General features: G+C 42.9%; 2 protein-coding genes and 1 long non-coding RNA gene across 5 annotated transcripts in view; 2 read left to right on the top strand and 1 right to left on the bottom strand.

The window, feature by feature from the left end:
• Positions 1-11,841, top strand: part of PDE11A (phosphodiesterase 11A) — a 136,411-nt gene extending 124,570 nt beyond the window's left edge. For 2 of the 3 annotated variants that reach the window (XM_084522984.1, XM_084522986.1), the window contains one exon: positions 6,721-11,841. In XM_084522984.1, coding sequence (XP_084379110.1) covers positions 6,721-6,882 — 162 coding nt within the window. In that variant the 3' untranslated portion in view covers positions 6,883-11,841. Of the gene's footprint in view, positions 1-2,888; positions 3,034-6,720 lie in introns of those variants that run through there. The other variant, XM_084522985.1, reaches the window with a different exon arrangement.
• Positions 919-3,443, bottom strand: LOC311438526. The gene is made up of 3 exons (XR_014694165.1): positions 3,382-3,443; positions 3,096-3,272; positions 919-2,270 (listed from the first exon to the last, which is right to left on the bottom strand). It is a non-coding gene; the product is annotated as an uncharacterized lncRNA (long non-coding RNA).
• A 1,470-nt stretch (positions 11,842-13,311) lies between the features above and the next one.
• Positions 13,312-16,022, top strand: IFT70B (intraflagellar transport 70B; the record flags this gene model as incomplete). The annotated part of the gene is made up of 1 exon (XM_084523086.1): positions 13,312-16,022. One exon carries the CDS (start codon positions 13,312-13,314, stop codon positions 15,310-15,312), a length of 2,001 nt encoding a protein of 666 aa, XP_084379212.1. The 3' UTR covers positions 15,313-16,022.
• Positions 16,023-16,279: the final 257 nt, after the last annotated feature.

The following is a 16,279-nucleotide window of genomic DNA, read 5'->3' on the forward strand; positions in this document are numbered from 1 at the left end:
GGTGAAGAGCTATACAATAAAAGAAAACCAGAAAAAGAAGAAGGAATGTTTTTACTTGTAATTTTGAAAGTCAGTCACTAAGTGTGATATGGAAAGGCACAATTTTGCTGGTTTTGGAACAAGGATTTTTGTGCCAGTAAGTATCACAAACAGCTTTTTACAAGAGACACAAAGATCTTCATCCTCTTTTTTCATTTCCTGAGAGCAGGCAGGGCTTCTTTTTGGCTTTGGAAATTATTTTTGTTAGGATTTTTGTAACTTGGTGAGATTACTGATGAAACATCGTATTAGTTTCTTCAGGAATGTACCAGTTTTCCCAAATTGGCTGAAAGAAGAGAAAGAAGAAACATTTTTCCCTTCAGACAAGTGTACTTCTTCAAATTACTTCTCAGTTATCTAATGCCAGAAAGATCTCAACTGAAAGGGCAGGTCAACAACCGAGATATTTGAGAGAATACAGAAGAATGAACATTTGCCATCAACTTCATTGAAGCTTGGCTTCAATGAGGCTTTCACCATGATCTGAGAGAAGTGAATAATTCATAATACTACAGTTTCTGTTGCTATTTTATTTAGGATTATCTGCTCAATGTGTTGCGAAGGACATGCAGTCGCGTATGGAAATGCATATAAAGATCTGAGGAAGTAGATTGAAAAGTTGGCAGATAAGGTAGAAGAGACAGCCAATAGAGGGAACTCAAATTGTACAGCAGATCTGAAAGAAGATAAATGGATAATTTAACAGCCATTCAGTTTTCAAGAAAGACAAAGCACAAACTACATTGCATCAGAAAAGGACTAGAAATGATGATGAATGAAACACTTCAAGTGTTTAACACAACAGAATCACAGTTGCCTGCAGAATTCCCAGCTGAGGGCAAATTCGAAGAACTAAATAAGGATATGAGGCTGATACGGTTTGAAGAGTTTTTCAAAATCCATTTAATAGTATGGCAGAAGACATTGATCGGCTGCTTGGTGAAAATGTTGAAAGGAGAAGGGGTAGAAACATTTTATATTTCCACACTTGAGATGTAGAATCAAAACCATAAACAGTAGAGACAAATAAGAAGTTGTTTATGAAACACTAACTCTTCTGAGCAAACCCTCAGTTTCATGAAATTATTATGAACGGATGAATCATTTACAACTCTACCAAGACATCAGTTGAGCTACTTCAGTAGGTACCACTCCTATATTACTCTTTCCCTTTGACAGCAAAGCAACATTGATATTGGTCAGAACACACTTTGCTACCAGGAACTCTGTACACATTCCTTCCCCCCCAAAGTACTTGGCATGTCTTTACTACCAGAGAATCTTATAATCATCCTTCCATAGTAGGTACGTTTAGTTATGAAGTAGTGCAGCATTATTCTTGCTACTGTACCATCACCGGAAATATAACACTGATTCACAGCAGAAGAGCTGAACACTCATATGTGTATTAGATCCCTTCCTGTTCACAAATAGCTCTCTTCCCCACCACTGACGACTTCTATATGGAACATAAAGGAAACTCCCATTTTTTATCAGGAAAGTTAGTAGTGTATTCATTTGACCTAATTACAGTTTTAGGCATTAAAAGAAAAATCACTGGCAGAAATGCAAAAACAATGCACATCTGCACTGTGTATTTGATGCCCTGGAACTGCCCTCAGCTAGCCCTAGAAAGAATAAACAAAGTCTCCATCAACAATGAAATCCTGGTCTTTTTTTTTTTTTTCCCCCATGAACTCAGCCACCTCCCAAATACAGTAATTTCTTCTGGAACCTAATGGTTACATATGACCCTAAATCAGTAGGGCAAATAATTAAGTCACATGTGCACACAGTCAAAGCTTCATATACATTAATCCCTGCATCTTCTCTATATCACTGTATTTTATGTATTCTGCCTACAGAAGGTGAAATTTTATCTGTTTCTTTGGTTTTAGTACGCAGGCATGCATGCAGAAATGCTTTTGTTTTTTCTTAACATCTTGCATCAAATATTTGTATTATGAGGTTCAATCTGTGGATGACTGCAGTACAGATCCCTTTTATCTGAACTAATCTGAAGTTCAAGGATTTTCAGATAGATGGCTCACCTTTGGCCTATGTATTCTTACATGAAAGCCACTTCAGCAAAACTCAGGAGTCCAATTCAGCTTTGCTGTAACTGGTCACGACTCTCTTGACTTCAGCAATGCTTCATATGCTTACACCAGGTCTGAATTTATCCCCATAGCTTCTCGGTCACTAGTCCTCCCTTCCAACTCAGAAACTGCCTACATAATAAAAGTGATTCATTAGAAACCACTGGGTTCCAAAGCAGAGTGAACACTGCGACCTATAACTTTTTGATATGTGTTCAGTCATAAAACTGAATTTATATGGTCTTATTCCATAAACTTGCTTTACAAATATTAGACCCACAACCATACTTCCGTGAGCCATAATCTTGTCAAGGCGCGTAAGTTAAACAAGGTCACAACTGGGCAATATTTGGATGAGAACCTTAAAAAAAAAAAAAAAGAAAAAAAAAAAAAGACACCCTCTGGAGGTCCTGCAGTGTTCATAAGCTAGGGCATGCAATGTGCCCCTTAAAATGATTTGGTGTTAAGTCTCAGAATACAACAAAACGTTGTCTTTGTTTTAGCAGTAGATTAGATTCTGGCCACATCTGTGCTGCACCTTGGCTGGCTCAGATAACATCCTTTCCCTGAGATAATGGTGATGTAGCAGCCACAGCCCTCTGCCCCCCCACCACTGCCCTTCCACCCAGGAGGCAGATCTACCAACAAATGCCCCTTCTGCTATCCATCACTCCCACCCCGAAACTTCTGTTTGGTGGTTGTTTGTTTGTTTTTGGTACTTCTACAATTTCTGCATTCTCTATGCTTTAGTTACAGTGTCAGTTGGGTGCTGTAGTGCTGAAGTGCCAGTAACCTTCTGTTGTAGTGGAGGAGCACATCCATAAGAAGAGCTTGCCTTGTGAAAGGATATCATGGGCAGAGCACGTCACAGTCACAAAAGAGACCTAAATCATTGAAGGTGACAGGAAAAATTCAGAGCTGTACAGTAACTTCCTGAGAAACAGCTTAGCCACGTACCTGAGGTAACACATGGATGCAGAAGAGAATTGCAAACCTATCTGGCTTTTCCTAATGTTGGAGCACGAACCACCAGCACAACCACTCTCCCGGCATGCTTTATCGCTCTGTGAAGATGAGCAGCTATTACAGGAAAGGGGGTAAACCTGTGTCAGCTGTTGAACACCAAGCCTCTTCCTATTGAAGCAAAGAATAAATTGGCCCTTAAGAAGCTGGGTAGCAAATTAGACAGCAAAGCAGTTTGTACAAGGCATGTATCAAAAATAGTGGCATGGAGGAACAGTACATCAAGGGGGCTTCATGCAGTAAAATGGAAAGTAAAAGTGCAGCCAGGAGGCAGAAAAGCCTGACTAGGCTACAGCCAAATAAACCTAAATAGCTTTAGGAATAAATTGGTGGTTTAATCCGAATCAGGAACAGGTGCTATGCGTGTAATTCAGTAAATGGTAGAGAACCTGCCAGAAGGGAGAGAAATGTGTTGCTTTTGAGATAATTTCCCAGAAGCTTCATAAAAGAAAATTGATTACTGGAGTTTAATAATTAAAACAGAGCCAGAAATATAGTAATCAAATGAGTTTTTAATTACATCTCAAGCAGAAGTAAAATCCAATTTGTGTACTTTGTATCAGAAAAGTCCTACTTAAATGCTTTGGTAGCTGGAAAAAATAAAATAAAAGCTAATTTCCATAGGAATTATAGTAGTTGGTTTAATTAAAAGGCTAGATCAGAATGAAAGAGTCCCAAAGTGAAAGGATACTAAATACAGAAGCAGTGGTTTAAACATCAGATCAATGTCTGAATAAAGATATTTTATAGATTAAGTGCAAAATCTGCACTGTCGAGATCCCTAATCTAAATTAATGTATAACAAAATAAAGTTTCTTAAAATTACACTATATATTTTGTCAGCTTTCCATAGAATTAATTGCTTGTGCTATGGTAAAACTGAATATCGAAGACATGGTTTATTCTTTCTTAAATATTCCTTTTAATTTATTTTCATTACAGTTAATGTTATTAGTTAACCATTCTTGTTATTTACCTACTGACCTCTGTTGTGTCTGGGCTCTCAGACTCCATAATATGCAGTTAGGGATACATTTCTGGGAAAGCTGTGTATTTCCTTTTGGATTTAATAACGTTTACAGTTCCTGAGATGTGGTGATTACAGGGTGTGGGTGCTTCCTGATTCTATTACTGATCAACTGGGGCTTCTGCTGTAGCCAACACAAAGGTAGTTGACCAAAGCAGCTCAAGCACCCACTGTCCTCCCGGCACCTTTGGACCCAGGTGAGATGCAGGATGCCTGTCAGAGGCAGGTCACCTACTGTAAGAGCATGGTACATGCCTAAGCCTGGAGGGACAGGCAGTTGGTCATGCCCTGATCCTTGTTTGCTCCCTGGCTCTAGGATGGAAAACGTGGTTTTGTGCTAAGTCTTGGCAACAAAATGGTACAGAAAGGATGTAGCCATAGCCTCGAGCGGAGCAGACAGGCTGAGACAGAGCCTACTGTCCAGTGACCTCCTCCTCTATACTGCTTGTAGGCAGATACAGGTTGTTGATATGTTTGTGATGGAAACAAACTGCACGGCATTTTGTGCTTGTAGATCCTGAGGCTGATGGGGTGTGAGTACAGAATGCCGTGTTTGTGCAGAGAGATGTTTGAAATATTTTCAAAGGCAGGATAAAAATCTTAAGCAGATACTGAAAAAATACTTCACAAGAACTTTTTGAAGATTCAAGAAATGCCATCAAGCTTAACTCTGGATGGATACTGGCTTCGTACAGAACGGATCTGCTAAGTTGCTGTCAAGATCTGAATGTCTGAAGTTCTACTTCCAGACACTTGGTTTGGCAGAGGCCATGCAGGTGCTAAGGACATCAGCAGTGAGCTCGTCAGACAGGTGCTTTTATTGCATTGCTGCCCCTGTTTTTTAGATTCCACCAAACTGGTTTGGAGAATACAAAATGGTATGAAATAAGGAGCTAAAACAGGGAGCTGTGAGGTATGGTGCCAGGAGTGTTACAACCCACAGCCACTCTAAAAACAGCACAAATGCCACCAGGGAGTAATACTGTCCATGGCAGAGATTGCAATAAGCTCTACTCCTTACTCCAGTTACAAAGCTGCAAAATTATCTGCCCAGTTTGTGCCATATTCTCAGGAAATAATTTCAAACAGATTTGCTTCAACTTCCACACAAATCAGCTACTTACTCATGGATTTTTCAGAAGTGCTGAGCATTCATATTTGCTACTGAAGTCAACTGAAATTGCAAGTTTTCAGCACATCTTAAAATCAGGCCATTAACCCTTAATTATCATATAATAGCTCAATTAAAAATTTACCGAGACTTACTTCAGTAGCTAGCCAAGCTCCATGGCTTACAGGCTGGCTATAAAAAATCCAGTTCTTTAGTCGTGTCTGGGCTCTGGGGACCATTTAAAGTGGTTGCTGTTAGGTCTGCTATTTAAAGCATACACACACACACACAAAAGAAAAAAATAAAAAGAAAATAATCAACTGCAAAGGTACCTTCTTCCCTGCTCCTTTTCCATTCTCCCTTCTTTTCATTATAATTTTCTACACTTTTAGAAGATAACCCTTTGCTGCCTTCTCCATATTTTTTTTTCCTCGCACCAATCCTTTATTTCAAATGGCAAGTATGTAGTTTCCATGCTATCAGAGAAAGTGCAATACCCAACTTTCATCAAAACCCATTTCTTCCCAATGAAAAAAAATGCAAAAGAAAAATACATCTTCTGTCCTGAACCAGCACAGCACATGGCCACTTTGGGGGCAGCTGTTAACCCTCTCTTTGCATCATGTGCTGCTGTTGATGGGGTTTTGTCTCTCTTCAATGTAGGGACAAAGCCATGTGAAACACTTACTGTCTTTCTACAGAAACATTTGATATTAAAGAGGAAGTTGAAATAAACTTCTAGTAAAAGAGCGCAGGGATTATATCATTTGGGGGGGTACTTCAAATCCAGCTGAAAACAGATAAAAGACTCTTACTGACTTCTGTGGGCTTTGGACTGGGTATGTAGAAAAGAGGCAATTTCAGTGGAATTTAAAAAGAAACCTTTCTTTTTTTTTTCTTTGAGGACACAGAAAGGGATTTTTTTGCCACCTTTGGAAAGCCTGGTACTGTTGTGGTTTACTCATCTATAGCAGGAAATAAGAAGCTAGCATGTGGGAGAATCTGAAGCTTATTTCAGCTTTGTCCAGCTTGCCATCCAACTAGTTCATAGCTACCAGTAACCAAGAAGCCCCAGTCACTTGGGGGATGCCTCAGAAGGACTATCTGTAAGGATTACAAGAAAGCTCTAGTAGTTGTGCGGCAATTCTGCCACCTTATGCGCTTTTTTTGACGTTTTCGGTGGCTTACTTAAAGCCTCAAGTCAAATCAGAGATAAATCATAAATGATAAAGAAATCTCAAAGGGAATGAAAAATTTTACCTACATGGGAATTTACAGCCAGGGGCGAGGAGGGTGAGGGGCATGGTGCAGTTCAGGCTCTTTTTACCATGTTACTCCCTAGTCTGTCCATCAGCAGACTGGAAATACCATCAATATTTTTCTCTCTCCCCCTCCCTCTTTTTTTTTTTATTTTCTTCCAGTCTCTAGTGAAGCTGAATGCGAAACTGAAGCCTATGCTGGACTCTGTGGCAGTAAACAGAGGTAAATGGGAGGAGCTGCACCAAAAAAGACTTCCTTCTCAGGCAGCATCCTCGACCTCCTTTTCCTCTAGCTTTACTGTGTCTCTCAAAGACATAAATTAAGCCTGCAAATGTCAATGTCTATTTATGATAAAAGCTGTCTGAAAGGCTTCCGTAAGCTTTGGCACACCACTTTTTTTAAGAAATGCTTTCAGAGACATGCTTAATTGATCGGATATTATCTTGATGGCAGCCTAGTTTGTTTTTACTTGGTGGTTTAGTCAGTCTGAAGGGAAGGCCTGCGGTGAGATTGCGCTGTTTTCTGAAATGACATGGAAGACAGCACAAGAAGCATTCATTCAGCTCCGCTCCATTTCAACTGCTGCTGTAAAAATCTGTAAAGCTGACAACAGACTGAAATATAAGAACTTACAGCTTAATAAAATTAATAATACAGAGCAGAACTGGGATGCAAGCTGGTCAATTCACATGCAAGGAGCTGCAGGAAAACAGAATAGTATGTAATTACATTGTTGTTTTGCATCTCTTCAGTACATGTTATGAATCAATTATGCCTGCTTTTGTGATGTTCCTCTCTCACTCTTCCCTCCTCTTTTATGCCTGGATGTTCTGAAAAGCCTGCTTTGTATTCTAAAGAAGTATTTTTTTACAACAAAGCTTCTTAGTGATTGATCAGGGCCTTTAGAATTGCCTACCTTTGCTACATTTAACAACAAACTTTATTATCTTTAAAAATACCAATCTGTCCCTGCTTCCCTGAGAAATTCATATTAACAATGCAGTAAATTTCTCAGCAAGGGGAAGCTTGCATAAAAGCAAAATATTGCATGGTAATTTTAGAGGGTTGTTGTTTGTTTGTTTGTTTTTAAATACTCCTTTAATGCATTTTTTTAAATTACAGTGTCCCCTAAGGAAAAAAATAATGGGCTTCAGTGAAAATAGAATAAAAATAAAAAAGGAAATCTGCTGCCTTATGCTTCAGGTTTATATTATATTGAAAACTGGACCATGGATAAGCCCTTCTAGTATAATCTGCAGCTGAAATGAGTATTTTGAAATGACGGAGAGAAAGAATATCATTGGACTGACTACCTCTTCTCTTGCAGTTCTTTCAGTACAATTTAAGATGGTTATTATTACAGCTAGTGCAGTCCTAGAGTCACATGTAGACATCTGCGGTAGAGGGGTTCATTAAAGTTTAATCAAACATGATAGGTCACAAAACCAAACGTGTCCAGTTCTATGTGGTGATGCCGGTATTACGTGAAAGTTGGTCTCCTTCCATTAGTACAGGGATAACTAGGGTAGCAAAACTGTGATCTATGAACTGAGGGTGCTTTCTTTGCTGCGTGATAGGGCACAAGAGGAGATGTGTTGCAGTGCTTACGAGTTCCCATTCATGGGAGAATAAAAGCCTTTGTACTCCATGAAAAATGCGATGCTAAATATGCCATTGTCTGGCAGCAGAAATTAAAGATGAATTCAGCTTAACTTTACACCTGTGACAAAGTCCACTTACTTCATGGAGGTACCTTGAACTGACACCAGCCTCATGAAAATCAGAACCTGGCCCAGCGAACCAGATGCTATAAGGAGCCTTCCTGCTTTCCAAGGAAAGTGAGTCGTTAGCACCTTTGAAAAGCTGACTAGGTCTGTCTGACAATCAAACAGAAACACCAAATCTGCTGATCACGTTCTGTGTGATACTTCCTTAAAAAAAAAAAAAAGAAAAAAAAAAAAAAAAAAAAAAGAAAACAGACCAACAACAAAACAAAACCCTCTGTGCAATTAATTATATGTATAGGGGAATAGCTGGAAATTTCAGTACCGTTGCAAGCCAATATGTTACCATGCAACTGAACCACATCATTTTCGCTATCAGAAAGAAGCAGGGAAGGAGCAGAGATCCAGATTGCACAGCAGTGAATACACGCACCAAATAGAAATGTTTCTGCTATTATTTTACCACTTCTTTCTTCCCTGAATAAAGATAGATGCAGGATAGTAAGCAGCAAGCCATATAAAACTTGTAACACATGCTTTATGGGAGAAACAGATACTAGGAATTGACATAGTACTGCTGGCAGGTACACGTAGCTTTCCTGAATTTTGATATTGCATATTGCTAAGTGTAACATAATTTATAGCGCGTGCCCTCCGGCTCCCCCCAAGGTTGAGTTTCCCCTCATTTCCTCTCCTTTTTATTGGCTTCAGTGCGCTGTTGCCCATGGCAACACCCACCGGCAGTGATGGGAATTCAGCACCACCGCAACCTGACATACAGTTGAAGCTCTAACAATGTCAACCATCAATCAAGTGACTGTTTGTAATTGCCTCCATCTATTTCTCCTGTCTTTCGGTATCTTTGCTATTGTGGGTCAAAATTCAGAAAGTGCTGACTAATGTTATGGTTCCGTTCCTCCATCACAAGGAAGAAAATGAGAGCGCACAGTTAGATCTTTATCAAATTGTTCTCAGGAAAAACGAAGCAACCCTGCTGAAATCAGGGGGTCACAGTGGTGTATCGCAGAACAGAATTTGATGTCTGAAAGTGATACAACTCAGTCTTAAAAAATATATCTTAAAACTTGCTAAATGTTTTTCATCACAGTTTAGGCATCAACGAAAGACTCATGTATTTGAGAGAAAAAGAAAATCCTTTACGGAATTCTTTGTTGGGTAGAAAAGCATATTCCAAGTTTCTCATATTTAAGATGCTGGGAAACATTTTTTTAACTAGTGCTTACTATCCCAAGACATACTCAGCACAGATGAGATGACTATGGGTTAGGAAATCAGAATTCTCCTTCTGTGGCTCGTTTCCCTGCTGACTGCACGAGCACAGATGAAAACCCATTGAAATCACATTAGTTCTGTGGCTGCGTACAAAACACAGGAGCAGCAGAGGCAAGGACAAAGGACACAAGGCAAAGAGGATGGAGAACCCACTGTAACCCAGCACAGTGCTAGTAGGGTGCTTCCCACGTGGCCTCGCCTTGGAGATGCCCACCACAGGCTCTTCTGGCTCAGCAACAGAAGAGTCCTCCCTTCCTTGCCCCTGCCGTTTGTGGAAATTTTGCCTTGAATGGGGACTCAAGTATTTGCAACTCCAGTGCTAAAATGCAGTGAGCATGAGCCACATCCATAGGGTCACAGGGCCTGCATTCTCCACCTGAGGTGCTTTGAGCCAGTCCAGCTGCAATGCGGTCCTCAAAACTAGTTCTGGACAGGCAGCAATTCCACTCAGGATTCCTACCTGTGAGACCACTGACCAAAATCAACTCTTGCTCACCAAAGAAAACAGGTCTAAATGCTACAGCATCACTTAGGGCCATCAGGAGGGAGCCTGGTGTCCAAGCCCTGTTTGGTTTAGAGCAGGCTTCAAACTGCAGGTGTGCCTCTTTCCCCACCGGCCGGGAGAGAGCCACGAGGGCTTCCCATGGAAGCCCTTTACAGGCACCCACCAAGGAGATGGAAGGCCCACCGGGTGCTGCCACCGTGTGCACCCTGCTCCTGGGGAGCTGCACGGAGCCAAAGGGCTTTGGTGGCACAGGAGGGGTCCTGGGTGCATCCTCCTGGGTTAAAGCACGCCCCTACAACACAACACTGTGACCCCAGCAGGAAACCCAGCGCTGTTCGAGGCAAAGAGCACGTGGGCTGGAGGCTCTTCTACACATCGGGCAGAAGGAGGGTTTCTCACCTCCCACAAACAAGATGGACAAGAGGTAGGTGTCTTTGGCCATAGGACAACCAGACAATTTGCCCTGGAAGTGGACCATCACTTTGCCTTTCTCCCAGCCTGAGACCTACAGGCAAAAGAGAACTTCATAACTTGATCAAGACCTTTACTTCTGCTTCTGGCAGGACACAGTTCAATGTCACAGACAAGGTTAGGCAGCAGAAGCTCACAAAAGTTTAATTTGGATGCCTAATGTGGCAGTTAGGCATGTAACTCCCCATGTAGCTCTGTCATAGCTCTTACTTCTTTGCCAGACCAGGGATCTTGCTGAGTAGGTATGTTTTGTGCCCTGCAGAAAATGCCTATAGAGTAGAGGAGCGCGTTTCTTTTTAGCTCAGGTATTCATTCAGATGGTGTCCTTGGTACAGCAGCTGCATTTTCCGGACTGTTGTCCTTGCTAATTGCTCCTTCTTATAGTGCACTGCAATTTCATAACGTGCCTGTAATTATCAGCAAAGCCAATACTTGTACTCACAAACTGTTTTTGAAAACTGCAACCAGCAGTGCCTAAGATAATTTTTAATATTTAGACTAATTAATCCTAGTAGAAAATTTGAGTGTTTCAGCCTGCAGGCCAAATATTTATTTTCCCTCCATATGATTAAACGAATTATAGACAGTTTATGCACTGAGTACAGATTAGAACAGGTTTATTTCAAGGCTAAGTAAAACATGTTAACAGACACTTCCAATGCTGAGAACATTCTGGGCAAGAAAATGAAGAGTGTAACTTTTTTTTTTATTGGCTTTTCCAAGAAACTGGCGATTTTAATAGTAAAATCATGTGAATGTTTTCTAAAAAAAAATAATGAAATTTGAGGTATAAATCAGCTGAGAGTCTCCAGAGATTTTCATGACTTGAATGTGACAGTATTGGAATATATACTGTGTATCGCTTGTTACCTTTTCTTTCTCGGATCACCTTGTACTTAATTACCAATTTATAAGCGTGTTGGACACTGCGTCTTACAGTTGTGTGGGTAATACCATTGTATGCTTTGAACCTTCGTGTATGGGAAACAACTGACATGCACAGAAATAGTGTGTGTATTTTCTAATGCAAGTGTACCCTACATACTTTCAAAAATGAATACTGAGAAAGACTTCTGCCTCCTTTTCCTTTTTGCATTTTAAGATAATTACCCTCATTGTTTTGCTTTAGTAGATCAACCAATGCTGATTCAGCTTTTTAAAGCATGTTTTTGAAATTAACAACTTGGTTTTACTGGTCTCTCTAAAAAAAAAATAATAAATCACTTTAATGGTTTCCCGTGATTTATTTTTTTATTTATTTTTCATTGAAACTACCTTGTCAGAATGAATCAGAGCTGTATGTATTGATTTCTGAACTATGCAAATAGAAGAGCAGTGAAAACACATGTGACTGAGCAGCTCAAATACAATTTTTGAAGCATGACCTTGCAGCGCTCATTCCTGGGAGTAAACCTAACCCTACCAGCTGCACTTGGCATTATTCTGGAATGACCAGAAACCAAACCTGGCCTATGACTTCAACAGGACAATTTACTCCTATAAAAAAAAATGTACAGATGAGTACAAGTCTGTGATACTGGATATGTCATTATTCTGTAAAAATAGCATGTATCCCTGGGGAAAACACCACCACCACAGAGAAAAAAACACTAGTTCCGTCCAAGAAAAAAGGACACTGTTGAAATAACCAATTTCAGAAAGGAGGAAAATACTTGATCTAAGCTTTTAAAGCTGTAGGAGAGCTGTCAGATTCTGTTAGGATACCAGCATTGTTCCTTCCATCAGCCTTTACAAACTTAAGCTCTTGACACCTTGTAAAGCTTTCATATTCAAAAAGCACAAGACATCAATAAAATACTTATTGTCCTGTGTTCCAGGGCTACATGTTTAGCTTAGGGCGTTCTCTTACAGTATCACTGCTTAGGAGTACTTAAAGTCAATTACTCAAGATTTAGAAATAAAGGATTTGAAAAACATCAGTAAATTTTAACTTTGTTCTTGTCAGCTGCAGGTAATAGTGAAATGAGAAAAATATTCAAGTCTAGGTAGCGTTTTAAGGAAACAATTTCTCTTTTAGCTGCTGTAGAACTGTTATTAAACTCTCCGGTTTACTACTTGGAAGATAAAAGCACAAAGGGGAACAGAAAATGATAGACGGATATAGAAAATGCAATTTCTTTCTAAGGCATCAGGTCTCATTTGCATCATGGCTGCTAGAAAAACAAGGATTCAGCCACCGTAAACCCATCTTGTTCCAGCATTAGGCCCTTAGAGTGGCTTTTCCGATGTGGCAGAGCTGATGTGGGTACACGGCAGGTTTGGCCTGCTCAATTGCCCATCCCCAGCTGCGCTTCTCTACTGCTGGGCACGAGGCCTGTCGGGTTAGGGAGCCTGGTGGAGGCCAGTGAGGGCAGCAGATGCCGGGGCAGCGGGCGCATTGCTGACGCACCCATTGCCCAGCTCTGGGTGGCAGCGGCACCTTCAGCCTTCTCGTGCAGGCAGACAGGGGAACCCATTTTCCCCAGTTTATACATTTTAGTGATTTTTGGTGACTTCGGGCAGCTGCTGGATTAAGCACAGAGGTGAGGGAGAGAGCTGAGTCCGGCCACTGCCGCAGTGGCGAGCAGAGCACCCCGGCCGTGCCGTGCAGCGCCCCTTCCCTCCCGGGCCGTGCAGCAGCAGAGCAGCAGCGGGGCCGGGTCCCCGCCCCGGGTGGCGGCGCCTACAGCTCCCGGCGCTCCCCGCTGCCGCCTCCCGGAGCCGTTCCGGGGCGCGGGGCCGTCGCGGGGGCAGCGGCGATGGAGGCGGCGGTGTCGGAGGGGCAGTACACGGCGGCGGTGTACGGGCTGATCCGCGGCGGGCGCTGCGCCGAGGCGGCGGCGCTGCTGAGCCGCGAGCTGCAGAGGGGCGGCCGCTCGCGGGGCGGCCTCTCGCTGCTGGGCTACTGCCACTACCAGCTGCAGGACTTCGCGGCGGCGGCCGAGTGCTACGAGCAGCTCTCGGCGCTGCACCCCGAGCTCGACGCCTACCGCCTGTACCGGGCGCAGGCCCTGCACAAGGCCGGGCTCTACGGCGAGGCCCTGCGAGCCGCCGGGCCGCTGCTGGAGCGGCCGGCATACCAGGGCCGTGTGCTGCGGCTGCAGGCTGCCGTCCGCTACGCGCAGGGCGACCTGGCCGCAGCAGAGAGCCTGGTGGAGGAGGCGCTGGCCGCCGCCACCGAGGGCGGTGGTCCCGGGGCGGCCCAGGACCCCTCAGAGCGGGCTGATGCCGAGGTGAACCTGGGCTGCCTGCTGTACCGGCAGGGCCGGCACGAGGAGGCCGGCGTGAAGTTTGCCGGTGCCATGCAGGTGCTGGGCTGCTGCCCCGAGCTGTCCTACAACATGGCGCTGTGCTGCTACGCCGCCAAGCAGTACGCCCCTGCCCTCAAGCACATCTCCGACATAATAGAGCGCGGCATCCACCAGCACCCCGAGCTCAGTGTGGGCATGAGCACCGAGGGCATCGACGTCCGCAGCGTGGGCAACACGCTGCTCCTGCACCGCACGGCCCTGGTGGAGGCCTTCAACCTCAAGGCTGCCATCGAGTACCAGCTGCACAACCTGAAGGCCGCCCAGGAGGCGCTCACCGACATGCCGCCCCGGGCGGAGGAGGAGCTGGACCCGGTCACGCTGCACAACCAAGCGCTGATGAACATGGACAGCCAGCCCACCGAAGGGTTTGAAAAACTGCAGTTTCTCCTGCTGCAGAACCCCTTTCCGCCAGAAACTTTCGGAAACTTGCTGCTCCTCTACTGCAAGCATCAGTACTATGACCTGGCGGCCGATGTGTTGGCAGAGAATGCCCATTTGACCTACAAACTGCTCACGCCTTATTTGTACAATTTCCTAGATGCCATTATTACTTGTCAGACCGCCCCCGAGGAGGCTTTCCACAAACTAGATGACTCGGCAGGGATGCTGACCGAGCAGCTGAGAAAACTCACGAAGCAGGTGCAGGAAGCTAGGCAAAACTGGGATGATGAAGCTGTAAAAAAGGCCGTTAATGAGTATGATGAGACTCTGGATAAATATATACCTGTCTTGATGGCCCAGGCAAAGATTTACTGGGACATGAAGAACTACACGATGGTAGAAAAGATATTCCGCAAATCAGTTGAATTCTGTAATGAGTACGAGGTATGGAAGCTCAATGTGGCTCACGTGCTCTTCATGCAAGAAAACAAGTATAAAGAGGCTATTAGTTTCTATGAGCCGATAGTTAAAAAGCACTATGACAACATTCTCCACGTTAGTGCCATTGTGTTGGCAAATCTCTGCGTTTCCTACATCCTCACAAGTCAGAATGAAGATGCTGAGGAGCTGATGAGGAAGATTGAGAAGGGGGAAGAACAGCTGTCCTATGGTGATCCTGAGAAAAACACCTACCATCTCTGCATTGTTAATCTAGTCATTGGTACCCTTTACTGCGTGAAAGGAAACTATGACTTCGGGATTTCAAGGGTCATTAAAAGCCTGGAGCCGTATAACAAAAAACTAAGCACCGATACGTGGTATTATGCCAAAAGGTGTTTCCTGTCCCTGCTGGAGAACATGTCCAAGCACATGATCATGCTACGTGACAGCGTTATTCAAGAGTGCGTTCAGTTTCTGAAGCAATGTGAACTGTATGGAAGAAACATCCCAGCTGTCATTGAGCAGCCACTTGAAGATAAGAGGATGCACAGTGGGAAAAATACGGTTACATACGAAGCCAGGCTTTTGAGGGCACTGATGTATAAGATTGTTGGATGGACTCCGTAAATGACGTTCCTGTGCAGTAGAAATGTGAATCTTGTGTCTGATCTTTTCTTAGATTGTGGGGTGATGCTTACCCTGGTAGTACTTAGTGGTCTGTTTAGTGTTGTTTTTTTTTTTGTTGCTTGCATTTAAATATTTTGTCCTGTATTTTAACATTCAGTGGAAAATAAAATACTTGCTTGAAATTAACATGCACCAAATAACTAGGGGCATTCTCAGTCACGTCATAAACACCTTAAGATGCACTGACCAAGCACTACAGAAATACCATAGAGTTTTCACCTGTAAAATGTTTTATCCCTGTGAAATTTTCGCCAAGTTTCTTTACATTGTTCACAGTTGAAAATAATTTGATCTCCATTTCTCCTAGCACAGATATTGAAGAAAGAGTTATTTCACTTCTCTTATTTTTTCCTGTGTGTGAAATACTTCTTTCTTTTGCTTCTTTCAAGATATTTTTAATATGTCACAAACTATGTTCATAGTATATTCAAACACTAAAAGTGGCTTTATAATAAAAAATCACTCCTGCAAAAATTAACATTGTCTTTTGTTGTAAACTCAGTAATCATGCATGAGTATTCTGGCAAGTTGTAGACCTAATACAGAGACCAAAAATATATTCCAAGGAGAGTACCATGAGTGGGCATAAGGAGCTATAGAGACACTGCCAGGTGCTTCCCCTTCCCCTGCTGCGATCCCCAGCATCCCCTTGCCAGCACCATCCACATAGCACCTGTTGCCTGCAGACCTGTGTGGCAGCACGGGCTCGCTACATGTGCAGTCTTTCATTTGTGGCCTGGCCTGCCCCTTTGCTCGAAGTACACCAGCATCTGGTACAAGACCTTGCAAACGTAAAATTACATTATTTTCCATATTGCTCGAAAAGCATATAACTACAATTTGAAGTGAAACTTACCACTTCTGACCTTAGATGGAAGGAATCCACTTCTCAGTTTCCTCCTTGTAT

The sequence above is a fragment of the Aythya ferina genome (assembly GCF_964211825.1).
Source record: "Aythya ferina genome assembly, chromosome: 6".
Classification (NCBI taxonomy): Eukaryota; Metazoa; Chordata; class Aves; order Anseriformes; family Anatidae; genus Aythya; species Aythya ferina.